At 43.1% G+C, this 26997-nt stretch overlaps 1 protein-coding gene across 6 annotated transcripts; it reads left to right on the forward strand.

Annotated features, from left to right (window-relative positions):
- Positions 1-1168: 1168 nt before the first annotated feature.
- Positions 1169-25744, forward strand: RHOH (ras homolog family member H). 6 transcript variants are annotated; one of them, XM_056352604.1, is made up of 3 exons: positions 1169-1253; positions 5605-5837; positions 22534-25744. In XM_056352604.1, exon 3 carries the CDS (start codon positions 22761-22763, stop codon positions 23334-23336), a length of 576 nt encoding a protein of 191 aa, XP_056208579.1. In that variant the 5' UTR covers positions 1169-1253; positions 5605-5837; positions 22534-22760; the 3' UTR covers positions 23337-25744. The 6 variants fall into 6 exon arrangements, with proteins under 6 accessions (XP_056208579.1, XP_056208571.1, XP_056208584.1 ...); XM_056352596.1 differs by lacking the exons at positions 1169-1253; positions 5605-5837 and adding an exon at positions 7867-8288; XM_056352609.1 differs by lacking the exons at positions 1169-1253; positions 5605-5837 and adding an exon at positions 8383-9458.
- Positions 25745-26997: the final 1253 nt, after the last annotated feature.

The raw sequence follows: 26997 nt of genomic DNA on the forward strand, positions 1-26997 counted from the left end.
AGTGCTGGAGAGCCCTTGGAACACTGAATCAGGTCTTCAGCCTTTCTCTCCCACACCTCAATGGAAAATACACCATACATCAGGGAGACGGGGAGGGAATCTACGGGGCATGGACATACTCTGTAAGCTGTAAGAATCTTGTGGGGAAGATCTATGGAGGCATGTGGGTGGGCCACATCTGAGGGGGCATGTTGCCAGGTGCAGTCACAGGCCCTGAAAGAGCTGTGGGAAGCCTGGCTACTGGATTCAGACCCGTACCCAGAGACTGCTGTGACGAAGAGGAAAGGCCTATTGCAGCGTGAGGGGCTTTATGCCGCAGGATGGGTTGTGGCACAGAGCAGGGGCATGCCTGTGAACTGGGAGGCTGGCAAGCACTAGAAGGGACTTGCAAAAGCTGATAGGGAAAGGTGGTGTGTGATGGCAGAGGTGTTCAGGAGACCCTGGGGTGCTGCAGGACCATGTAGTAAGGTACCATGCACAGATGGGGCAGCACATTTCCCTCAGCTCCAGCAGAGCCATGCTGATATATCCAAACCAGCGTATCAAAGCAGCTGCTGGGATGCACCATTCAGCGGTCTTGCTGAATTAAGTGTAGTAGATAGGGCACAACATCCTGTGAGCGACTTGTTTTGTACCGTGTTCAGGTTTTGGGTTTTCTTTTAACTTTTATTTATGTAGCTTTCATACTTTAAGTATGCTACAGATCTTTGTCTTGACTGAGACAAAAGCTGGGTCGCAGACCTTGGGGGTGGGGAGGACTTGCAGTTTTGATAGCTTCTTGGTGAACAAATGGAGCTTTTGGCATCCATTCCACGATGGACATGTAGGCAATCCCTGCCACTTCAGGGTTTGGAAAAGGCAGCCGTGTATCCCCAGTGCCACCAGAGGTCTCCACGGCCGCGGACCCTTCTGCTGTTAACCCAAGCTGCAGAAACAGAAAGGACTGAAGGGGAGCACAGGATAAAAGCCACCATCTTGCTTTCCTGCCTATTGTCCTAAGCTGTTTTGTGTCCTCTGTCATGGTGTTGGGTCTAAAACTAGATTTATGTACTCCTTGTGAGTAGGGAATGTTTTTTCATACGGTTCAGGAGATGTCTTACATGACTCTGGGAGTGCTGAAATAATAGTAAGAATACTAAATGCTGTTGCATTTCCTCTGTGTGATCAGGATGTGATATCTGCAGACTTCTTTGGGCAGTAGGACATCTGAGTGTGGCAGTGCTGCTATGATGATTGTTCTTTCTACAAGCTTGGTAAGCAACTGTATGGATCATTATTATTTTTGTGTTATCTTGAGGGTAACTCTCTGTAAGAAGGACGCACTTCCTTCTTACAGATCCATGGCTGGTTGTACACACTGGACAGGATTGCATCCTGCAATGGGAAGTCTCTGCCTGTGCCAGACGTTTAATCAATTTGGTTTGTAAATGGAATCCTGTCAAGTCGGGCTGTGGGAGCTCTGTGTAACAGTGTTTGCTCTATGTTGGCCAACTCTCAAGGCACTGCTTTGGATTCCCACCTCTAAGTCAGGGTAAAAGTAGTCTCTTTTGCTTATGTGTCCTTCTTGCCTTTCCAGATTATCCCCTTTCACTGTCTTGCAGTGCCATATAGGCAAGCCACAGGTGACTGGGAGCTTCAGCTTTCTGGCATTTTTCAAGATAGTCACGTAAAGCGGCTAACATGATATACTGCAGAGAGAACAGAATGTCTCTGGAGGGATGGTACGCCCTGGCTGACAGGGGGGGCTTCCACCAGAGACCCCTGGGGAGTGACTCAGGGCATCTATGTCAGGCTTCTGCTCTGAGGCTTCTTCTGGGGAAACATCTCCATGTTCACGCACTAGAAAGGAGAAACTGGCCGGTGAAGCAGGGAACCTGAGGCTGCATGGTTGTGACTATCCCCATCTCCTTCTTCAAAACAGGAGGAAGTGGGGAAAAGCGTATTTTCAAAATAGAAACAGCTGCTGCCTTCATTTTGTTGATTTTCCCATGAGGAACTCTGATGGCTTCTGGCTTTGCTGGGGCAGGAGGCCCAGTTTGTGCTGGCATTTCTTTCCCCGACGAGGCTGATGTACAGACGGCAGAAATAAGGAGGCTGTGCCTGGAGCGGGGCTGGGGCTGGAGCAGCCCCTGGGGAGAGGGCAGGGGGCAGCTCCTGGCCCTGCTCGCTGTGGGTGGGTGCCCAGGGAGGTTGGTGAGGTGCGTGCTGGGCACTGGTGTTGCTGGTGGTTCCCCGGGGCGCAGGAGCCCAGCTGCCCTGAGCTGTGGATTCCTGGGGTGCGGTGCTCAGGGGGCTGCTGGGGAAGCAGGGAAGGGGGACCCCCAGGCGGGCAGGTGGCGGGGCCTGGCCTGGGGCTGCATTGCGGTGGGGCTGGTGAGAAAAGCTGCTTCCTCCGCCACTTCCCTGCTGTGGCAGAGCTCGGGTCTCTGCCCTCCTAGGCAGAATGAAAGGAGGAACCTGCGTTTCCTCAGTGCTTCTGGCCTCCGTCAGCATTTCCTTGCCTGGGGAAGAGCAGCGCTGGGAGCACCTGGGCTGCCCTGACCCCTGGGCGAGGCTGGGGACGAGGGTGGGAGCTGACCTGGCCCTGAAGCCATGGAGCAGCCTCAGGTTATGTGCGATTTCACAAAGAAACCACTGGAGCCTCCTCCGTGGTTTCAGCAAAGGCACTGGGATTATTTTTGCATTAAATCCAGATGGGGGAAGGAAGTGTGGATGTCCGTGGGGAGAGAGAAAATTGCGAAAGTCAGACGATGTACAAAAGCAGATGTGCGCTTGCACGCTGTGAGTGTGGAAGTGTTTGCCGGCAGGAAAGGGCTGCCCCTCGGACCCCAGGGCTGCTAGTGGGGCCTGCCCTGCCTGCCGGCCCCTGCCCTCCCTGCTGGCCCTGCTGCCCCCTGCCCTCCCTGCCGGCTCCTGCCTGGACTCCCCTCTGCCTGCCCTGCAGCCCTGGTCTCTGCCTCCCGGCCGCAGCCAGCCTGCCTGTGTGCTCTTGCCCTCTCCCTGCCAGCTCCAGGGCAGCACGGCCACCCTGGGCTCCTTGAGGCTGCGAACACCTCCCAAGAGCTCCGGCAAAAAAACCCAACAGTAGGCAAAGGCAGAGGAACTCTTGTTCCCTCAGTTGGGTGGGTGGGTGTTTTGGGAATTAATACCTGATTTTGGGGGAGAAAATTTAATTTCTTCTCAGCGGTGTGACTGCTTTTATGCTAGACTGTCTCAGAATGAGAGCTGGGGGAATTAAGTAACCTGCAGTGCAGTTCCTAAGTGTGCTTCCTTTCGAGAAAAGGGAAGTAAGTTTTCATATTGCCCTGGAGGAAAGCACTTCCCATACATTGTCCTGACCGACAATGCTGCACTGGCGTCACGGGAGGAATTGCGCTAGGAAGTTAGCACACTGGTTTCTGCTTGTCAGATACCAAGAAAAAAGAAGTGTGTAAATGTTAGTTTTGTCACACAGCATACTTTGCGGACAACCTGATCTCTGTTCCAGAGAAATAGCTAATCAGTAACCCATACACAGCAGGAAAACACAAAAGCAGTGAGGAGTAGTTAAGACTGCAGAAGGCTGTGGTCTCAGAAAGTGAGGAAATCTCTGCCTGCCTCGTCTGCACAAGTGTATGGGTTTAATGTACGGAGCAGGGCTATATCAGTCTTGAGAAGAGGCTGGATAAACACAGATGCCCACACCCAAATGTTAGCACCAACCCCAAGTTTGGTCGTTGTTTGCACAACTCAGGGTTCTGTGTTTTGGGCCTGAGAGGTCCGTGCTGCTCAGGCGAGCCTAGGGCTGAGTCAGTCAGTGCTCTGTGCCCATCTCAGCACCCTTTGCACCCAGAGACTGGGTGGCCCAGGGCCAAACCCCCTGGGGCAGGGGTAGCTGGAGGACTGCTCTGTGGCCACCTGAAGCATAGGCAAGCATGTCACTGGAGGCAGCTCCATTTCCACATTACAGGGGGGACGGATCTGCTTTTGCAGGGTGGATGGACATGCTCCTTGGTCAGCTCTACCTGCTAGGTATGCAAGCAGTGCCCGGGCTGTGGCTGCCCCTCTGCCTCCTAATGGCCCTGCCAGGTGCAGGATGGCAACCAGCAGAAAAGGTGGCTGGAGGTGGTACCTAGCTGTCGTGGAGCCCATGCTCACAGCAGTGGGGATCTGCAGCTGTGGCCCTGGCTCCCTGCCTGCAGCATATCACCAATCCCTCTGTGCCAGAGCTGTGTTGGCTCCTTTGGCATGTCTCAGGGAAGAGGCAAGCCTGGCGAAGGGGCTCAAGATAAGCCAAGTTGAGGGTTGAACCTTGTAACTCAGGAGGGAGGCAGGAGAATCTATGGGGAGGAGGTGACGTTTCAGGCATGCTCGTGCATTTAGGCTTCTCTGTCAGGCATGCTCCAGCCTCAGTATGCTGGAGGGCTTTGACTCACCCTCTGAGGACCTCTAGTTCTTCCCACACAATGTATCAGGAACCTGCATCATGCTAGGTTTTGGATTCTGTTTTATCATCAGATGCTTCTGTTTGTGCCACTGCAATACCAATACCAAGAGGTGTTTAACCACTGTGTCAGCTTGCTGAAGAACCATAGCCTAAATTCATCAAGGCAAAGTAATTAATAGTGTGAGAGTTCTACCAAAATCCATATAGGAACCGCTTCTTAAACTGTATTTTCATTTCCTCTTTCAGATTTAGTTCTTTGACAATGAGTAATGCTTCAGAAGTTGCTGTGCCTGGCCTGCTTTAGAGCCTTCAGCAATGCTCTCCACCATGCTGTGAGGATGCTTCCCTTTCTCTGAAGTGTCTATGCCTGGGAAGGGAATGCTCTCGCCCCCAGGCTGAACCCTGGGCAATCTACCTCGTTTCCCCTGTATTGCCCAAGAACCCAAGGGAAAGCAAAGAGCCACATCCCAGTTTTCCTGACACACAGCTGGCATCCTGACCGTATAAATTTTTCCTGGTTCCTTTTGAAAATGTTAACAAAAAAAATATTAGTCTCTCTTTTAACAAAATAAGCATACTTCATGTGTTGTTTATACCTCTGGTGCAGTGCCTAGACGTAAGCAACAATTAGCTTTATTTTGTATAATATAATGATCATCTAGAACAGAAGACAGGCCTGTAGGGCTGAATGCAATGTGTATCAAGAGTGTCATGGTTTACTTCCTGAGCATTGCACATACCATACTATTTGACCAGAATCAGAGCAAATCTAAGAACAAAAGGAAATCAGGCAGGGGGGACAGCTTCCTTCCTTGATCTCATATCCCTTCCTAACATCAGCAGCCTGCTGATTTCTCCAAGTGAGGCAGAAATCAGTGGATTAAGAAACAAATGTGACCTTTCATTGTAAACCAGCCCATGTCTTTACATGACAAACCCTGGATAATATTATTTTTACATGATTGGTCATAAATCCTGAGTTACTTGGGGTTTAAGACTATTTTTTGCTGTCAATTTATTTTCAATGCAAAAATAATTTGCAACCCTCCACTCTACCCCATAAATATTTTCCACAACAAAGTGTTTGTTTCTGAAAGTCCCAGATAATGACTCATACTGAGCTTAAAAAAAAGGAGAAGCAATGAATTTTTTAATGTATTAACAATATTCTCTCACAGCCAGATGTTCCCCTTCATTGCACAGCATGAAGAGGTGAAAAGGAGCAGAAAAACTGCAGTAAGAAAGAAAAAAGCAACACCCAAGGATCAAGAGAAATGTGTCAGGCTGCAACATTACACCTAACTCTGGAATTGCCTATGTGTTGTACAGAAAGTTTGCAGCTGAAGGTGTCTTCATGGAGTTCCAGGTCACTATGAAGTGAAGTCATGAAGCATGTGCATTCCTAAGAAAGGTATCAAACTTTTATTCAAAAAACCCCAAAAGAATGGAAGAAACAAAAATAAATCTCATGTTCAACCATTTTTGGGAAGTTATTGGATCAAGATGCTCTAGGAAGCACAGAGGAGGGAAATGGATGTCAATCAAGACATGTTAGGACATGTTTCTTCTTCTACTGTCTTGGTTTTTTTGCTGAGTTCACTTGATTCAAAAGTTGTTTGTGAAGTATTTTATAGATGGATGCGCTCTTTATCCAAAATGCAAACTGCTTAGCCAGATGGCCTCACATCTGGATTAGTCTGCAGCACAAAACAGAAAAGGCTAGCTGCGTTTGTAAGCAGCTGCTATCTGTAGCAGACCTAAAACGGGTGATGGTTACTGAAGACTTTTATATCAATATAATTTGTGAACGGTATTTATTTCTCTACTTCTGACAAGCCACAGCATTCAGGTGGAAACATTTCAGAATGTTTGGGTGTCTGATTACCATAATCGCAATGGAAACTTATTGCCTGATTGCATGCACTGGTATTGGGAAACCCAAACCTGGTTAAAAACAGAATAGGCGTTTAATGTGAAAATTAAGTAACACAAGTTCTCACTTAAACTGATGATGCACTGAAGCCCCTTATCCAAAATCTTGTCTCAAACTGAAAGGTAAACCGAAGCTTTTAAGAAGATAGTATTCCAAAAATACCTTCTGTAAGCCACCCTTCCTTATCTTCATGGCTGTTGATAATTAACTGAATTAATTTCATTTCATAGGGAAAAGAAACAAATTGATTCCCCAGCCTAACTGTGCAGCGCTGTTCTTCAAGCATCGTATCAGAAGGTTTACAGTGGTTTACACAGGTTATATTTTTTCAGCAGCTATTTCTATTTTTTATGTTTGCCTTTCATCTAACATAAATTATCTTTTTGTGTCCTTTTTGCCTTATTTTGTTCTTTTTAAATCATTCTTGGAAGTGATGTGACTTTATCCTGGGATGGATTGTGCTGTCATAATGTTAATGTGGACAAATTCATTAGCTGTCTTTAGAGAGTTCCCATCATGCAAGGAACAAAAATGCATGGCTTTAGATCTGGATCAGGCAGCCCAGCCCTACAGCTTTGTGGCTAGAGGTGTTCTGAAATGGCTTCACCGAGCCTGAAATATTTTCTGAAGAGGACTTGGGTTCCATTTCTCTGCCTCTGGGGCCCCTTTCAAGGCTTCAGGGGAGCCCACTGCTCCTGCCTCTGACTGAGGAACAGACATCCCGCTGAGCTGTTCATCAGGGCCCTTGGTGTTTGGCTCTGGGGCAGCTCTCCTGCTGTGCCAGGGCTCCTGGGCTGCTTCAGGAGTATGGGACAGGAATGTACTCCCTGCAGTCTGATTGCCTGATCATCAAAAGCGGACAATCTCTTGTGCTTACAGCTCCTGGGGTATAGACCATAGACCTGGGGTTTGAAATCCTGAAACTATCATCAGAGCTTTCCTTTCAGTGTTGTAGTAGGAAAGCTGGAAGTGATGAGAATCTGGCTAGCTCAAATTGTCTATACTGGGAAAGGTGGGAGTCTCCGTGCCTGTGGTCCCTTCTCTTGCTCAGCCTCCTTGTGCTGGCAGAAGAAGGGACGTGCATGCTAGTAAAATGATACAGGTCAATCCTAACTAAGCTACTGGGGAATCCTCAGTGAATTACAACAGATCCCTATAAACCAATGCTGAATCAGCCCAAAAGTGCCTGCCTTGGGTTTTGTACAAGATCAACTAAACGTGTATGCTCTCTTTTTTTTTAAAGGCAGGGCCATATTACAGCTTGTATAAAAATATCCCAAGTCTTGTTCATGCTACTGGAATGTGAATTACATGTAGCACTGCCAGGCCGTTGTCCATCTGCTCCTTTTCTAGCACATATAGGTGCTGCCGGGCTGCACTATGCCATTAGCCACTGCAGCAGAGAGGAGGTGGCTGTAAGAGCGGCAAACTGCAGAGGGAAAGCTTTCTGCAGCCTGCATGTTTTGCTCCCCTCCCCCATCTTCAAGGTTTTTACATTTGCTCTCATAGTCACCGAAGAGAGAGAGACATATGCACTCATACACCAGCCCACAACAAAACCCACACAGGCAGGGCTGAGGAGCGCTCACCAGGAAGCTGACTTACCCTAAACCACTCGGCTGTTCCTCGTCACACTATCTGGGTCTGCTGTTACTGCTGCCTCCGGGTGAGCTAGACCCAGTCGCCAGGACTCCTTTGGCCTGTTTGTGCAGTGGTCTCTGGTTACCTATTGAGTTGTGGGTTGGTTTTTCGTTTGGTTGGGTTTTTTTTTTCTTCTCAATAATAAAATTGTTCTAATCTGCTAAAAAGAAGTCCATCTGAAAAAGCCAAGAACAGAGAACGCCACTTTTTTTCTTCCCCTATCTCGTCTAGAATAGTTGTCTTCCATAACGTTTATTTCCAACAGCCGCTTTCAGCTTCCTACATCTGGTGAGTTCTCTGCATTTTCTGTTTTTTCTAGAAGTCTTAACGTGAATTGATATTCTGAATCAAATTCAGTACCTTTAGTTTTAGTTTTATTAATAAATTTGGGAAATTGATTCACATAATCAATTTTACTTTTAATACCATCTGTTAAATACTGTGATATCCTGTTAAACACTGATTTAATCCTGCCCCAGGTTGTGTATCTCCTGGATTTTTATTTGTTCCAGAGCTTGTTTCCACTTCAGTATAAAAAGGCCGTGTATAAAAGTAGGAAGAGGGGTGTGATGGGCTGCACCACACCAGTATTTTCCACGTTAACTGATGTAAGAAAAAAGAGATAATATGGGAATTACTCTGAAGATGGCGGGTCTGATTCTGACCCCCTTTGCTGTCGTATAAACTATGAACCCAGGAAAGATAGGCATGTGTAAACCTGCAACACCTCAAAGGATGGCTTTCTTCCCCATTTGCGAAGTACATCATGGTTATGAGAAAACTGTTCTGCTTCATCTTAAATGTTCCCAAGCAAATTAAGTGAAGATTTTATTGTGAGACTTTGAGAAAGGTGAAATTTAGGTTGTTAGGATTGAAGTGAGATTCAAAGTATTTTTAATTTGCCAACATATCTGTCACGGGCTCTGGCTCCAGCAGCTGTCTGGCTCCACTAGGTCTACCAAACGTCTCTGCCACCTTCTGAGATGGAAGGGCTGTTTGCCATCTAAATGGGCATGGCTGTAATTCTTTGCTTTCATCTCACCCCCATGGCTTCTTCTCCGCTGCTTTCTGAGCCAACCATGGCATGCTCATGGTGTGGGAAACCCTCAGAGAGCAGTATGTGTTTGTGTGCATGTGTGCGTATCTGTGCACAACCATTTCTAGATTCTGCTTACCAAACCTGCATCTTACAATGCTCTAGTGGTGGTGGCATGGTCTTGTCACATTGCCAGACAGAGGCAGTTAATCTAAAAGGTGAATGAGGAGGAAACACATTCAGGCTGAAACCATCCCTCTGACATGGGTCCCTGCAAAAAATCTGAATGTGGCTTTAAGATTTTCTAACTTCTTTCAGCTGTGTTTCTGCCTATGGATGGGGTGGGAGTGGGGCCTGGCATCTGGAGGAGGCCAGCTTTAACATGGGATTTATGCTGAAGAAAATACTTGCAGAGGAAAAAGGTAGGGTACGTGAAATTAGTTAGGTGTTACTGGGCACATCTGTCAGCGTTTTTTTGGTATCAGTACATGCCTGTCTGCTGCTGCTGCTGTCAGAATAAGGTGGGATAGTGCATTGCATTGTACTGCTTTGTATTTCATATTTCCAAACCCCATTTACATCAGTGGGTGTTTACAAATGTTCCAGTAGAAAAAAACATACACGTATACTTACTCAACTTTAGAATGGGTTTTAGTCTCGTTTTTCATAGACAGATCTGAAGATGTATCATGCAAGTCCAGAGAAAGTGGGTACAGACTCGATGTGAATGCCACGTTTGAGACTGGGGCAGTAACCGCAGGGTAGAAAAGCCCCATCTTTGGTTCCCACAAAGCTGAGGGAGCAGGCCTTGCTGGGGCATAATACCAAGCCTTATATTCACTAGATTAGGTACTGCAAACCAGGAAAAACGGTAGTTTTGTATGTATAGAGATTCTTGGTTTTATAAGTGATCTGTACTTACTAAGTTCCAGAGCAAAGAATTAAAATTTTAAAAATGGACTTGATTTTCATGTATAGCAAGACACAAATTCATAGTCCATTGGCAGTGCAAAGTGGCTGTAAATTGCTGTCATTTAATCCCATTTTAAGGGAATTTCACCATGCCAAAGCAGTGTGAGATGGTCTCATGGCAGAAGAGCATCAGGCCTCACATGATTGCCTATATCAGAGGACAGTCCCTGTATCAACACACAGCACAGTAAAACCATGAAGTTGGAGCTATACTTCCAGATAGCTACTAAAAATGCTTTTCCAGCTGGGTGACCAGCTTTCTCAAGGAAGTGTTTATATGTAGAAGTTTAACAGATTCTGGCTCAGCTGCTTCACTGTGAGTGTTAATTTGGGGATGAAAGCACACTCCCTGCTGCATTAACCCAGGAACTGAGAGACTGATGCTGAAGTCACATCAGCTGGTAACAGCTGGCAGTGCCAGTGATATCAGGGAGGCAATCTCTCATACAGTGAGGGACAAGCCATATAAATCCTTAAAGCTGTAAGTGGATGCTTTGCAGTATACCCAGAGCGCATAGAAAACGAGCAGAAATTGTGGTGGCGGTCTTGCAGGCTGTGCCTCTGGCCTGTCTTGCAGAGCAGTCAATCTACACTAGCAGAAGCTCCCGAGGAGCTTTTCTCGGTGACACTTTCTGATAACCAGTTGAGAGGACGTCCAGGCAGGGAGAAGAGCTTCTGCTGTTTCTCCTCTTACTTTTGCTGTGCAGCTCTAGATGCATAGCAATAGCTGGGTTTGGAGCTTTGAATGAAAAGGATTTTCAATGAAAATACCTCCTCTCTCTAAAGGAAACACCCCCAGTTTTCTTTGTAAAATGTTGGTGCTGTGATTCTGTAGTTTTCATTAAGAAGCGGTTGAATGTTACTCCATGCAACATTCAAGTGATTAATTTGATTTGGCATTGACCATAACTTGAAAAATTGCAGGGTTTTTATAATGCTTTTGATTATGGAAAAGAAATAAAAGAAGTAACTGTGAAACTTGCCTTTTTCAAAGCCTTAATGTGACATTTCAGGCATCACGCTACACGGCTTAACATAATTTCTGAATTAGATTCTCACTTTTTGGCCAGTGGTGTGTAGTTTTATTAAATCAGTTTTCAAATGTTTCCATGCTATAAGCACAGCTTACAGCTGAAAAATGTCTTGGGATAACCCCAGTGCAGTAATTAAGAAATAAAGTTGTCTGCAGCTGTCTCAAGCCCACTATTAAAGCATTATGGTTTTAAAATACTGGACAGGATCGCACAAATACACCAATGGGATGTAACAACAGAATTTGTAGGCTGTAACCTACCGTTAGCTCTTCTCCATAATACATTTCATATGCGCATAGCAGAATTTAGTTGTGCTTCAATTCTTATGTCAGTGAAGAACTGGAAAACCTTCCTAATCCACCAAAAGCGTCAGTCTACAGTAGAAGGGGAGCCAGCAAAACTTCTGTAATGCAGCAGTAAGCGTGAGTACTGGAAGTCATGGGTACAAAACCTTGATGTATTGGGTCTAAAATGAGCAGCTGCCAAAGTAGTAGGGAGCATCGGTCCCAGCAGTCACATTCTGCTGGAGGCTGTGATGGAGGATCGCCGTCATGGCTGGCACAGCAGCTGAAGGATAGCTGGGAACGCGGTCTGAACACTTACTGTGTGCATGTGTTCCTCGCAGAGCGAGTACAGGAGTATTTGCTTGTGCCTAGCCCCGCTTGTGGCTGTGCCTGGTGTTTGTTGCAGATTCTTTGATCTTTCCCACCCTGCACAATGGCTTGCTGCCGTGTCTCCGTCACAGTTCTTTTGCACAAGGAATCACATTTGGTTTTTGGTTACAGAAGCCAAAAAGTAGTGTGAATTCCTAAGGGATGAGGGTGGGTCTGAATTTGGCATGCTTTTCTTTACCTGAACCCGCTGGAAACCACATGAGGATTCTGCTATGGTTTGGGGGTTTCCCTAACAGGGGGCCATGGTCACCTATCGTACAGGAAAGACCCAGCATGTGCCGGAAAGCGAATGAATCACCTCTCCTGGCAGAAGCTGGCACGAAGGGCTGTGGTTACGTACTGTGCATGGTGCCACTTGTAACACACCAGTGTGAGTGTGGAATAACAATCTCAATAACTGACACTTGCCCCGTTTGAGGCTGTTGTACCATTTGGTGATACCTCTTTTCCTCATGAGTGACAGTGAGTTGCTTTTGCAGGTTATTCCGGTTTATGTCAAACTACAGATGAGACTGGCTCTCCTAATATAGAAGTGTGAGACCAAGACCCCTATGGAGTTAGGAGTCTGTTTTGGTTGTCTCCTGTGCATGTGGTCATTAGAGTATGAAACCTCTCATTTTTGCAAGAAAACCATTTCCTTTTGCTGATAGTCATGCCAGTGGACACAGAGTTTGCAGCTTGCCTTTTTTATTTTTTCATTAAATGACTGTCTTTAAAAATTGGTAAAGTCTTTAGAGTTGAAAGTTATTGAAGTAATGACATACTGAATTATCTATTAACTTCCTCTCATTATCTGTGTGCTTGCGTTTTTCTCATTAGAAAAATAATTATAAAACTTGTCTTTAAAATGCCGCGTGTGATTTCTTTTGTTTCCATCAGTTTAAATGCAGTTTTTTAAATTCATGTATATTTCAGTGGAGTTTTTATTCTGGTTGAAAAGCTGTTGGGCAAAATATCTCCGAGTTTCAATCAAAAATAAAGCACGGGAAATGTTCTTGGAATGTTCAAACATAGCTCTCCTGAAATATCTCTCTTTTTGTATGTGTGATGATCTTAATGCAAAATATGTAAAAATCAAGAAAATCAAGGAAAACTTTCTATGCTTCCCACTAAAAAACCAGAAACTTTGCATTAAGATTTACCGTAGTGTGGGGATTTGCATGATCTTTAAACCACCTGAAAGCCAAATAGGTGTCAGCTTTAAGTATCTGAAATGGCTCTTCAAAATACCAAGCTGAAGAATGAGTGAGAAGGATTTATATATTACCTTTGGTGGTAAGGAGTAGAGGCTTTTCTCCTCTTAAGCTATTCCATATGAGCCAGTGCTGTCTGCAGTATTATATGTTTTATATAAAAATGACAAGAGATTAAGGTTATACCAGAATTGGAGAAAAGTAAAGGAAAACAGGTCCTGAAATACCTATTTTGCTCAGGCATATGGTTGGTGTAAGATAGAAGTCAATGCAAAATCTGAACCACCAGGTATAACTTGTGCTAATTCCAGAAAAAAACCCAGAAATCTTGACAGCACTTTCATTTGAAATGGAGCTTTAATCACAGCTGTGCAGAGGACATAGGCAATTTGATGTAGGCAAGTACGCATGCCCATTTATTATGTTTAATTTAATTTAATACAAGGAATTAAGGAATTCTAGGGAGGCTACATAGAGAGAAAAAATATTTTCCTACCTGTCTTGTAAATACATATTAACTCTTATTTTATCCTTGTGCCAGATACAGTGCATGAACTGAGTTGTGCGATAGATTGTGGAAGGCAACTCCTTTTCTAATTTTTAAAAAAAATCAAAAGGATAAAGACCTTAAATCAACAAATGCAGGAAAAACTATGGTAATCGTATGTTTTGTATCACACACTCTTCTTGCAAAGTGATTGAAATTATTTCCAAGTGAGCTCTCCAAATTTTTAACATTTTAATGTACGTTCATGCACACACAAAATGTAAGAATAAACTTAACTGATGGCAGTTTCTCTCTGGCTGAAATCTAGACTGTGATTTTAAACAGTCTAATGCCTACAGAGGCAAGAAAAAGCTTTTTATTGCTGGCAATTCTAAGGGGAAAAGCTAAAATTATCAGCCAGTTTCTCAGCATTATAAAACAACCAACCAAATTATTTGTTGTGCTACTTTACTAGCTTTGCTCAGTAATGCAAGGTTTAATATTCATCACAGCAAAACTGAACAGTGACATGAAACAAGTATGCATTCTTCCCAAATAAAAAAACCCAACAGTATTTTTTAGCAAGAAGTCACTACAATTACATGTGAATTGCTTGATCAACGAAAACATCATTATTTGCTGCACAAAACACCTATACATTCAACAAATTTTATTCTTATTGCAAAACATGCAAAAATAATCTTTTATCAAACACTGGCTCATTACATTCTAACCAATATTTTCCTCATCCGCCTTTTAACTCCCACTGAAATAAAACTTAAGTAAATACATAACTTAATGAACATGGAGAACCTCCTTCTCCTCCCCCTGAACTCAGGGGGAGAAGATCTGGGCTTGACAATCTCCTTATTTTGCGGTAGGCATTTTATAAAACCAGAGCAAAGTCAAACCTGAATATACCTCTGAAACAGGGATCTATGGAGGGCAGTGGAGAAATGGTAGAACAATTTTTTTAGCACTGAGGAGGGTGTTGTATCACCTGTATTGTTCATATATTAGCTTTTAGCTACACTTAATATTGATTACTTGGTAGTGTTTTAAGGGACCCAGTCAAGAAGATCAGGTACTGTGCAAACAAAGGAGGGGAGTGCAGTCCTACCCCAGGTTAGAGCCGAACCACGCAGAAGTCAGCCCTCTCCACTGGGGTGGGCTTGACACAGGCTCTGAAAGAGGAAGCCCTTTTGCCTGCAAATGCAAGTGCATACATGGAGTTGCTGGATTGTTAGTTTTAACATTTTACCATGTTATGCATCTGTGGGATTTAATCTAAATCCATGCATCTTCTTAATAATAAATCTTCATAACATATTGTAAAGATGCATCTAAAAAATTGAACAGCTGCATACACAGTAGAAATATAATTGTTTACAATGTGTGACTATGTAATTTATTTATATGTGTAAGACTTTGTTTATCAGTTATATACCTAGGTTATTGCAAATGCAGATTTAGCACAGCAGTCATTTCTGCTCATGTGTATGCAAATACACATCATACCCATAATGTAGAAATAAAGTAATTTAAAGATCATGGTAATTTTAATAATGCACCCATTCTTTGACACAAATTATATATGCAGGTTTTCAAATGATGGTAAGATATCTTGCCCTGAATATGTATCTGTTTTTTATAGCAATCTGTAGCAAAGTCTTTTGCAAATGGATGAATATATACATATACACACGTCTTTATATGTATCTAGACATACAAACACACATGCATGTACATATGGATGTCACATTTTTTGTACATGAATTTAAAGATTCGTTATTGAAATAGTTGTTTTTAAATCTATGCTGATTTATTTTCAATAATTTTTTGTGTGTACATGCATATACACTTCTATGCATTCATTCTAGTAAATAATGCATCATTCTGCAAGAAATTACAAATGCTTATTTAAAACTAAAAAGTATTAGTTGTGTATGAAAGGGAAATTGATACTTCATGATGATTATACCTGTATCTGCAGATGGTTAAAAAAAAAGCCTAGACAAAAACAGAGAAAGGGCTAGGCTTCCTGGAACACAATCATTATTGAAGGCTGTAAATAAAAGAGTACTTTGCAATTTGTCAGCCAAAAAAACTCTGGGGAGATTTTGAAGAGTTAAACCTGTAAAAAAAAAAATCCACAAAAATATGTTTTAAGTGCCTTTTTGGTTTGTCTCAAACTTCAAGAAAGGTGAACTGTGTTAAAAGAGGATGTGGCATCAAAAGTTTGAGGTGGTTTGGGGCCCAAAGCTGCAAACATTTCCACATGTGAATAATTCTACACACAGAGTAGTCTCATTGAAGTCAGTTACTTAAATATAATGCATTTTGTAATACCAGTCCTTCTGTTTGGCTACAGTGCAGTTAGACTTTGGTGGAAATTTGCTTTTTAATTGTGAGTCCATTCTGATAGGCAGAGCGACCTTGCATAGGTACATGTGATAGCACTATAGTCAGTGCGTAGCACTTCATCCATGTTCATCTGCAAGTGTATTTGTATCACCATCTGGACCCAAAAGCAGTTCTGTGTCAGTGATGAATATATATATATATATACATATATATATATATATATATGTGTGTGTGTGTATGGATGTGTGTACAAAACCAGAGACTACGAGGGAACGCAGACAGATGGTTGATGAACTTCTGTGCTTGAACATACACATGTGTGGCATTTGCACACCAGCTGCTCCATGTATGGTTGCATCTGTGGTGAGATTCAAGGAGAAATTCTTTTCTGTTTAAGAGCAGAGAAGAAAAATTACCACAGGGCAGGGTGGGAAATAAAGGTGACATACCCAGTATCTTGCAGAAGGGAAATGCTCTGTAAGCACAAGCTTTGGGCATGACATGCTGCTGACTTTGGAAGATACTGGATCAGACTGAGAACAGCACATGAGCTGTTGCTTTCCTACACTCAATTTACCCAAATTTTAATTTGGAGAGGATGCGACATTTATACTGAAAATGGGTCACTTTTGAAAATGACCCATAGTGCCGCGAATACCACATAGTCTGTAATTTACCACGTCATGCCATAAGCATGTGGAGAAAAATGGCTTCAGACTCATGGCCTGAATTTTGAAGGTACTTAGCACTGCAAGATCTCATTGACTTCTATTGAATTTAGGATCAATGCATGACAGTCCTACAGACTTTTTGTTAGGTTTTGGAGCGGTTCTAATGATTTGTGTTCATGTTTAATTTGTAAGTAGCTGGATCAAGGTGTGATTAGTCACAGCTAAAGGGTTCTTGTAGATAAATATTTCTTTTACCTAATCAGATGATTAAAATGAGAGTTAAATAGTTCTCAGTGACTGTAGTAAATTGAATAGATCTTTTGACATGCCATTATCCATTGCTTATATATATTCATTGTAGATACTATTACCAAAGTAATAAACTAGCAACTTTTTATTTAAGATATTGCATTATACTGCTTTATGTGTATGTGCAGTGCGTAAGCATGTGTAAATATGTATTTTCTTATACAGAAAGCTTTCATCCCTTTACTAGGACTTCACATCTCATTTCATCTTGTAAATAACATTGGTCTGTATTAGTTGTTACTTTATAGCAAGATTCCACAGTCTCAATATGAGGGAATTTCCTTTAAATCTGATGACTTGAGTTCTGTTGCTAATAATAAGGTTGGCAGGATGACTGAATATTTGATCATAAATCCTTTTCTTCAATTTCAGTTGTTAAAACTGCCAAAGAAGGAAACTAAGGTTTAAATTTTCTTGTCTTGATCCAGAAGTGATACTTTGCAAATGCTTCTATGAAAGTGGTTTTCCATTTTCTTTATACTTCATAAATTAGAAATTCAAAAAAATAATTTAGTTTTGTGGTTTTTTCAAAACAAAGCACTGAAATTTTAAAACAAGAACAGGATTTCAGTTCTGTAAATAAGGGATTGAAAGACAAGTTTCTATGTTGTTATGTCTGCAGTTTTTTTAAATGCTGGAAGAAGATTGTCTTTGAGATGACAAGACATCCTGGCTTTGAAAATATGGGTTCATTAAGTGTTGTTTGCTTTTCTAATTTTAGGAAGCTATTGCAGGTATGATTGTACTTAAGGATAAAATACCTTATAAAAGCTTGCATCCAAACTTCTAGGCATCCTCTTAATTCTTGAAAATATAAAAACACATTGAGAGATCACCTGGCAATTAATCCATCAGTATTGTAAATATACCAGACGGCTGAATCTGAAATAACCTGCCATCTTGCTCTTGGGCCAGAGGATAAAGATGTCCCCTGTGGTAGCATGCTTGGAAAGTGAATGAGTTGAATGCAGATTTTTTGGTGGAGCAGTTTGGGGAAAAGTTGCAGCACCTGGCAGAGGTATGGGCTGTGAGCCAGTTCTCCTTCACGGCAGTGGTACCAGCACCGAATGCCCCTGCAGACTGAAACGCTGACACTGTCTGAGGCAGTGGGAGGCTGTTTCCTAGACTGGCAAGACAGGGCCACTTGGTGCTGTAGATCAAAACCATCTGAAAATGAGTTTAAAAACCCGGAAGCAGCTAAGGCAAATATCAGAGCATCAGCTTAATGAACACGTGACAGGAAACTTCGCAGCGAGGGGCCATTTTCTTGCAGACCAGCTGCAGTCTCCAGATGGACTACGGCCGATGTATTTGTTTTCAGGAGCCCTGTGCTGTGGCAGCAAAGGCTCGTGCAGCAGTCCTGGAGGTTTGTGTCTGAATGGAGCAAGTACAACTCATCCACAGAGTTGAAAACAAGGTGGCATGGACTTGGCAACCTGGTGATCTAGCTGAGCATCCAGACTGGATCCACAATGGCCATGGTGTCTCCATGACAGAGGCCAGTTTTCTCCCTGCTGCATCTTCTGGGTGCTGCCCCTAACCAGGCAACAGCACCTCTGCCCCGTCTTGATTTCTTGTCGGTCTTCCTTCTCCTCCTCTTCCCTCTCCTTTTGTTCGCAGGAGTTGTTCCTAGGCCCTGTCTGTGCCCTGCAGTGCTGACTGCACCCACAGAGTTGAAGGTGTAAAGCTGCACACTGTTCCGGTCATTGGGTGTAGTTTCCATGTCTCCTTCCTCTCCCTGACAGCCTCTAAGAGATGCATGGAGAGTTTTTATGTGTCTGTGGTGCAGTTAGAAAGAGCAGCGATTACAATCAACACAACCAAGAAGAACTGCAGGCACTGTTTTGCAGACCCCACCTCTGCGTGAGGTGGGACTTACTGGTGTAATGTAGGCAGGCAAAGAAAATATATGCACTGCCCAGCAAGTGGAAGTCCCTCCAGTGGTTCTGAACTTTTTTTATTAGCATAAATATTCTTATTTCCTCTCAATGTCAGGTCTCTTCAAGAGATAGTATACACAGTGCTCAAACTGAAAAATTAGCTTGCTCTTATCCTGATATCAACAGGAACTGCACTGAGATGTAATTGTGGTAGGGACCGGATAATGGCAATAATAGTTAGCATGTTAATTGCTTGAACGCTCTGAAGCACTTTGTGACTGCCTGATTTAAAAAGCCTGCATGGTTTGTTTACGTATGAGCTAATTCCTTTCAAATCCCATCTTAACTGAGGGTGCACTATCAATATCCGAGACAGGTTTTGAAATTAGACGTTCCTGAGTTTATTTTCCCCTATCGTAAGACACTGTTCATCCCCTGCAGATGTTTAGTCCTAGTGAGCCATGCTCACAGTGATCTTATAGTAGATGCCAAAGACATTCCTGGCATAAGTGAAAATCCTGTTTGGTTCAGTTGATAAACTTACCTCCTCTGATACAAGCAGTCCTGCTTCCCTTTGTTAGTAGAATTGTTTCAACAAATACTAGATTAGTTTTTCATGGGTTTCCTCCACATATTCATGGGAATCCTCCATCTGCAAAGAGTTTAGTGCTGCTGCATTCCTCCTCCCGTCCCCTTGCATTACAGGCTGGTAACAGCGTCACATTCAGCCATGATCTAGTGTGAGGCATTTACTTGCATGAGATTGCTGAGGTGCAGCACAGGCAGTGCCCAGAGAGCGGCTGTTGTATGGCTTCTCATGAACAGAGGGAACAAGAAAATAAATGTTCCATTAGTTACACAGACAACGTGATACAGTTGAAAACGCAGTGCTCTATCTAATACTGTGCAAGAATTTTCTTTGAGGTTAATCCCAAAGTTTATTAAAGGTCACTATTCAGAATAATTGTATCAGAACTAGACATATAATCTTATACTTAATAAGGTTAGAGCTTTTATAATATTATTATTCAAATAAAATCTTCTATTGTTACCAGTGATTAAAACATAAACCAAAGTAGTGTAAAAGAAGATACAGGTTTATATCTGGAATTCCAGATCCAAAATGGACTTCATAAAGTTAGTGAAATTCGGAAAAGCAAATATTTTTTTGGAAAAAGAAACCACTGGCAGCTTGCACTGAACCATCTGTGATCAGAAGATTTTGTGTAGTCTTTTAATGAGCGTGCCATGCTGTACTGTCAGATCAAGACGATAGCATATAATAGGAGAGAAAGAAACCAAAGCTTTTGCAAATATTTACACAACTGGATGTATACTGAGGTGTAAAAGTGCCCAGTACTGGCCTGTCTTTTAAAGGACATTGTTTTCTATTGATGTTTAATCTAAATAATTTTACATTAATTGAGGTGAACTTGCATAATTATCTTAATACAATGATACAGCTCTTACCCTCAGGCTGCAGCAGGGACAGGTTATGTGCATAATTAAAAATACATCTTCAATATTCACATATGTAGTCCCAGCTATATATGGAGGCACATGAACTCCACATGGCTGTGAACAAAAGTAAGATCAGGACCACTGACTGCAATCTACCCACAGGACCAGAATATGGACCTTGTTATATACCGTTAATTTTTATTCATTAATGAATTGTAGAACAACATAATTTGCTTTGAAAACAATTCTCCACTGTCATGGTGGAATATTTCAGCTTTTGTTATTGTGTGTGTGTTGGCTAGTCATATTCACTAGTCCTTAATTTCTTTTTCAGTCTTTAATGATTTATTTACTTTCTTTCAAGATAGCCAACATAATAAGACCTGGTGATCACCAAGCTGAGTACCATCTGTCTTTTTCTGTTCTGGCAAAAGTCATGCTTCGGACATCCTTACTTCCCCTCCATGTTCAAATATACATGAAATAGTGAGCCTGAAGGCATTAAGGACTATTTACACCAAAGAAATGTTTATTCTGAAAAGGAGACTTGATACTTGCTAACTTTCTCCTGGGAGCATGCAGGATTTGTCTGAATCATACACCACTGGTTTGTGGTGAATTGTGGTGTTTTCAAACTGTGCTGCTGACACAATTTTGAAGTAGAATACGCTGAAGGAAAGATGATGATGCATTTAAGTAATCGGACTGTGTATCCTGCATATACTTTTTGAATTTTTCATAGATGTATTTTGTAAATACCCTGTTTAATTCCCCTGAGAGCTTGTTTGGGGAACGGAGAAGGAGAGACCTACTGAATGTTTAAAAGCAAATTTCCAGTTGCTGCCACCAAATCTTAAATTAATGGAGCAGCTTGTTTCCCGGCAGCCAGGAATGCCACGAAGCAGCCTCAGCCTCCATCCCACTTCCTAGAAACGAGCTGAGATGGTGAGAGCACAGCCGCGCTGGCAGACCAGGAAGCACCATCTGTTGCAATGACTCCTCTAGATACCCGTAACTCAAGTACACACGAGGACTGCCCACAGGCTTGGTGCCACCTCTATAAAACAACAGGCTCTGGCCAAGCCGCTGACACATCTTCTTTCAGCTGGTGCATCGGGTGGGAGAGATGCAGGTGTGCCGGCAGCATGAGAGGAGGTAGGATGCTGCCTCACTGCAAAAGGAAAGCAGGGGAGTTGCCAGCAGCAGTTGTCAGCGCCTGTAGAATGTTCTCTTTAAGCTTGTCTAGTGCTTTTCTCTTCCTTTGTTATTCCCTTTTGTGGAGTAAGCCAGAGCTGTGAGTGTACTAGAAATATGGGGGGTGGGGGTGTAGGGTGGTGAAACTGAAGAACATTATGGTAACATAGAATATATGCTTTTTGTGGCCATCACTTAATTCTGGGCAAATAACCTCAAGCTGTGACTTCTCTTTTCATATATGAAGGAGACAGAATTATATTATTTGTATAATATACACACAACATTTTGGAATCATGCTGTGATATGTCTCTTAGTTACTTTTATTGAGCAGAACTAATTTGCCTTCAGTTTTGCAGTTACTGATTTTCATAGCATCTTGTGTGTTGCCCTGTGCGAGCAGTGAATCTTGCACACAGCTAGTGGGGAAATGCTTTCAAAATAGGAAAATTTGACTGAATGCTGGCAAGAACTCAAAAGCAATTACATAGTCTGAAGAGGCACTCTCAGTTCAGTTTTACAACAGAGTAAATGTCAGGACAGCTGTGTCCCCTTCGAACAAAATCGTTTGGAGTAAGCACTGGTGGCATAGCTTTCTCTGGCTTGTGCTTCTTGCTTGTTGAAAGTGATTAATAAGAAAAAATTTGAACTTTTTTGTAGTTTTGCTGTGAATCCTTCATTGCTTTTGAAAACTGTTAAGGTTCGTGTTGCTTGAGACTCACACTTAAAGTTTTTGCTTCCTCGTTGTCACAAGTGGTTCTGTGTTACTGTTCATTATAGGATTGCTGCAATAGTCTGGTTGGTTAGTGAATGGCTTTTTTTCTCTTGACTACCTCTAGACAGCATGTGTACATTTTCAAGGGAATTTGGACTGATTAGTTGAGAGGAATTCAGGATTCTGTCAGTCTTGGTGGAAGCTGGAGGCAGGAAATGTCTCACTGAAAACAGGTTAGTAGCAGTTATACCAAAGTTAAATTGATTTGATTAGGTTTTTAGACAATTAGAGGGAAAAAATAGTTGGCATCAGTGGAGAGTGACAGAGACAATAGGACTGTTAGCCCCTGTGGAGCAGCAAGAATGTTCTTTACGTGAATGGCTGTTGCACACGCAGCCGGCTGAGAGGGAGCGGTAAGGTTCAGCATCCTCGATGTGGGGTACTCCCCATGGCTGTCCAAAGACGTGTCTGGGCATCTTTATCTTGAAGAATTGTTTGTTCTCTGTGGGTTATAAATGTTACATTTTATTTTTACTCTTCTAGAAACATCATTTGACTCACTGAAGAATTAAAATCGACAGCACCACAGAGCCGTGTGGGAGAAAAGGGGATTTTAGACTCAAGCGGCACAATCAAGTCTTGAGAAGTAAAGAGATTTGGATGGTTTCTCACCAAATGGAAGTTATCTAGAAAGCCTCTGAGACCACTGCATCTCTCCATCTCACTCCTGCTGCACGGAGACGGTGCTCTTGGCCCTGGGCATTAACAAAATGCTGGATTCAATCAAGTGTGTGCTGGTGGGAGACTCTGCAGTGGGGAAAACATCTCTCTTGGTACGTTTCACTTCTGAGACTTTTCCAGATGACTACAGACCCACCGTGTATGAGAACACTGGCGTGGATGTCTTCATGGATGGTACACAGATTAGCCTAGGTCTTTGGGACACATCCGGCAGTGATGCCTTCAAAGGCATTCGCCCCCTCTCATACCAACAGGCAGATGTGGTATTAATGTGCTACTCGGTGGCAAACCACAATTCCTTTCTGAACCTGAGGAACAAATGGATCGGTGAGATCCGTAGCCATTTGCCCCGCATTCCTGTTTTGGTGGTGGGTACTCAGACTGACCAGCGTGACACAGGGCCCTACAGTTCCTCCTGCATCAGCCCGATAGATGGGAAGCGGCTTGCCCAGGACGTGCGAGCCAAAGGCTATTTGGAGTGCTCTGCCCTCAGCAACCGGGGCGTGCAGCAGGTGTTTGAGTACGCTGTGCGGACAGCAGTCAATCAAGCCAAGAGGCAGAACAGGCGGAAGCTCTTCTCCATTAACGAGTGCAAGATCTTTTGAGGACTAGCAGCAGTGGCTTTGCCCATGCTCGTTCCTTCTGTCTTTGCACAAAGATGCTGTGGCAGAGAGAATGGGAGGTGACTCAAAGGAGGACTGCTGGCAGGAGCGCAGTGCAGGTACCCCTAGCGAGACAGGTGTGCTCTCTACCTGATCTGCTCCCCACGCACACACGTGGGCACTGTCTTGAAAAATGAAAGGTGCAAGTACATGCCCTGGTTCACAAGCCTGTGTTTGGACTTTGCTAACCTGGACTGGAGCAGGCCCAGCCTGGAGACATGCAGACGACGACTGTGCTGATTTTGTTGGTTTTCCTGTTGATGTTCTGTTTGTTGGTTTGTCTGCATTTATTTAATGACAAACTTCTGCCTGGATCAACCCCCAGCTCTTGACACATCTGTCTATGTGGAGGTTGTTTTTTTTTTTACTTTAAGAACTTAGTGTATAAAATCTGACCACTGTGTATTCTATTTAAAAGACTCTTGTATACATTGTTGCAAAATCCTGACAGTTTGTTTTCATATTTTGGAGGTTCTTCCTTTAGCTAACCACAGAAGCAGATTGTCCTATCCATATAATAAATGGCCTGCAGGCAAGCCTAGAACTTCTTACAGACGCTCAAGTCTCTGTGTAACAGTAATCAAATCCAGTATGTCCAGTATAGGATACTTAGTGACATTTGACAGCTGTAATGTGGCTTAGTGAGATTTAGTTGTGTTATCTTCATCTTGTTCCTCAGCAATGTGGTCAAAGATGGGACGAAGAGGAGGAACCTAACCTGATTCTTCCTAGAGCTCACCTGACTGTGACTCCAGAAGGGCTGTCTTGCAGTCAGGACTGGGTTAGACATATGGTTGGGGTGGCAGAGATGAATCTGTGCTGTCATCACCTCTGTTGCCCCTGCTGTAATTCTGGAGGCAAAAGATTTCAGTCTCTAAGGATGAAAGGTATTTTTTCATGAGCACTAAAATTCTTATGTATTTATGGTACACTTCTTTTTGAAACAGTGATGTTAATGAAACCAGTCACCTACTATAGAAAAAAATTAATTACATGGCAATGCTGAATGCATGTATTTAGAATGGGTAAATAATTTTTTCCCCTCCCTGAGTTCGCATACTAAGTATAACTGCCTGGGTTGTATCAAAATAAGACAGAAACAAGCTTTTCATCCTGAGGAGCCTGGCAAGTCAAATCCTGATATACCTACTCGGGTCAACTTACTCTTCTGCACAGAAAGCCAGGCTAAGAAGGTGGAATCTCCAGATGTGTAAGAGAACTCTGCTAGAAGATGGAGTGGGGTCAACATGCAATGCTGTACGTTCCTTGTGAGTTGTGGTGTTCCTCTCCCCTCAGGTTATCTGTCCCCTCTGCTCTGCACCATCTCTCAGATCTTGCAGATCTGTCCCATCCCAAGGTTTCTGCTGCCATAGAAGTCCCTTGGAGGATTTCTTAGTACAGCAAGATTTTTCTTCTCCCTTTCCCTGTCATTCAGTTAGGTAAGAACTGATCTTTGAGGGGCTAATAGCATGGTGCCATGAAAGATGGCATATAGCACAGTAGGATGATTCAGTCTCCACGGATCCTGAGAGAATCACTTGTGTCTGTTTTGACTGAGCCCCAGCTCATGTGTCTCAACAGGAATGGATGCAGTGGCTTATCTGATTCAAATGCAGGGTGGGACTTCAGGAGTTACCCTACTAAGCAAATAAGCTATAGCTCAGATCTTACCTACCTACAATTTGCCTCCGAAAAGGGTGCTCTTCTCCATACCCTGTGCTGCCTCTAAGCTTCTCTATAAAGAGAAATTCCAAATTAAGTCATTCCCCTCCATGAATCCCAGAGATGATGCTCATCTGTGATGTAGGTGAGCAAGTATTTGCATTGCAGGCACCTTGAATAGCAGTGGTGCACAGGAGACTTGATGTTGTGATCATCCTGCCAGCTCCCAAGCTGGTGAATATTTACCACTCATCAACTTGATTGTAAGGGAGGCTTATGGTCATAAAAGCATACCAGTCTTGTGTGAGGTTTTCATATCAGTTTTAAATCTTTACAAGTTTCTGCACCCGAGCACACAAGACGAGAGCTCCATCACTGCCCATCTTTCCTGTACTCTTCTCTTTCCTACTTCTTTTTCTCTTCAGCTGTTGATTGCAAAGCCTTTGCGCCCCCCAAACACTAAAACTGACATGTTTGTAGAAGAACCTGAACTGCATCATACTTAGGCAGAGTTACACAAGTGGCTAGGTGTTTGCAGTCCTCAGTTAAAAACCTTTTGCTTTTGGAAGAAATATGTTTCTGCATCTCAGCTGTTGCAATGCCTCTCCACTGAAAGTTTTGGGTATTGTAACCCTAATTTAAAAGTAGCAGTTGTTACTGTTTGAACATTAAAGATCACATGCAAAATGTCACGTTGTGAATCTTCAAATCTGTTACAATTGCAGACAACTGTGTTGCGGTCCCCATTCCACTAATGAATTTACTACCTGGTTTCAACTTCTTTTTAAGACAGATTTTTGCCAGTATGTTCTTATTAAATGGTCTTTTTTCTCTGTGGGTTAATCTTTGTTTACAACAGTTCATGCTGCTGTTTTTATGTGTTGAAGAGCAGTGACTGTGTTCTGGTTTCTGCTGTGAGATGCCAGAATCAGAAACCAGAAGGCTCCAGAGAGCTGTTGCATCAGACAAAGCCAGACGAAGATGTGCTCCAGAATCGCGCTGCAACTGAAAACCCCATCTCCTCTGTATTTGCTTCACAAGGCTTGTTTCAGTGTATTATGAAATGAAGACTTCAAGGTTTGCAGGCAGTTCAGTGAAGCAGAGTGGGTAGGCTTTCCTGAGATGGCTGAGCTGACAATATGGGATGCACAGGGGATTTAGGGGTGGCGTGATATACTCTTGATTGTGCATCCTAGAGCCGGTGCAAGATGTGAGGCCACTGAAAGCTGGCTGATTTTTAAAATGAGATTGGAGAGAGGATAAAATAACAGGGGGATTTGGTTTGGTGCTGTGAAAAAATAAAACGGTTCCAAATTTCACAGCCTGGTTATTTCCAGACTGCCAAAGCTAAAAGGCACTTTTCACTGGGAACGAACTATGAAGCACATTATTTTAGTCTCTGTAATTATGCAGCTTTCCCTGAGCCGTAGAACTGATGTGCTCAAAAAGTGTGGCAATTCAAATGCAGAGAGTAAATCTGAACATATCAGAACTCAGCCAAATTTTTGGCCAAATGGCTTCTTGGGGTGTGACTTGCACACCTGCAGCCGCGCTGCCTGCGGCGTGAGCAGTGCGGGGCTGCTGGGGCTTCCCAGGAAACCCTACCAGGGTGGTTTTGCCAGTGTTGCTTGGGCAACAGGGTCACTGGGTACAGCTCGGTGGTAAAAAACTGGCTCTAATATTCAAAATACATTCAAATGACAGCTAGGCACACATGTTAAGTTTCAACTTCTTTTGCTGTGAAAAAAAGCAGGTTGGGGGAAACAGAAGACTTGCGGCAGGCAGGGCAGGCTGTTCAGTTGAGGAAAGAGACTGCGCCCAAATGCTCCCTTTCTGTCTTCTCAAATTGCCCCTTCAGTTTGTTACTCTGCTGCTAATTTTACTTTTACTTGCTATTAAGATAGGCTAAAAGTTTTTTTTTTAAAAAAAGACAGAAAATACT

The sequence above is a fragment of the Falco biarmicus genome, chromosome 1 (genome assembly GCF_023638135.1).
Source record: "Falco biarmicus isolate bFalBia1 chromosome 1, bFalBia1.pri, whole genome shotgun sequence".
In the NCBI taxonomy this organism is placed as follows: Eukaryota; Metazoa; Chordata; class Aves; order Falconiformes; family Falconidae; genus Falco; species Falco biarmicus.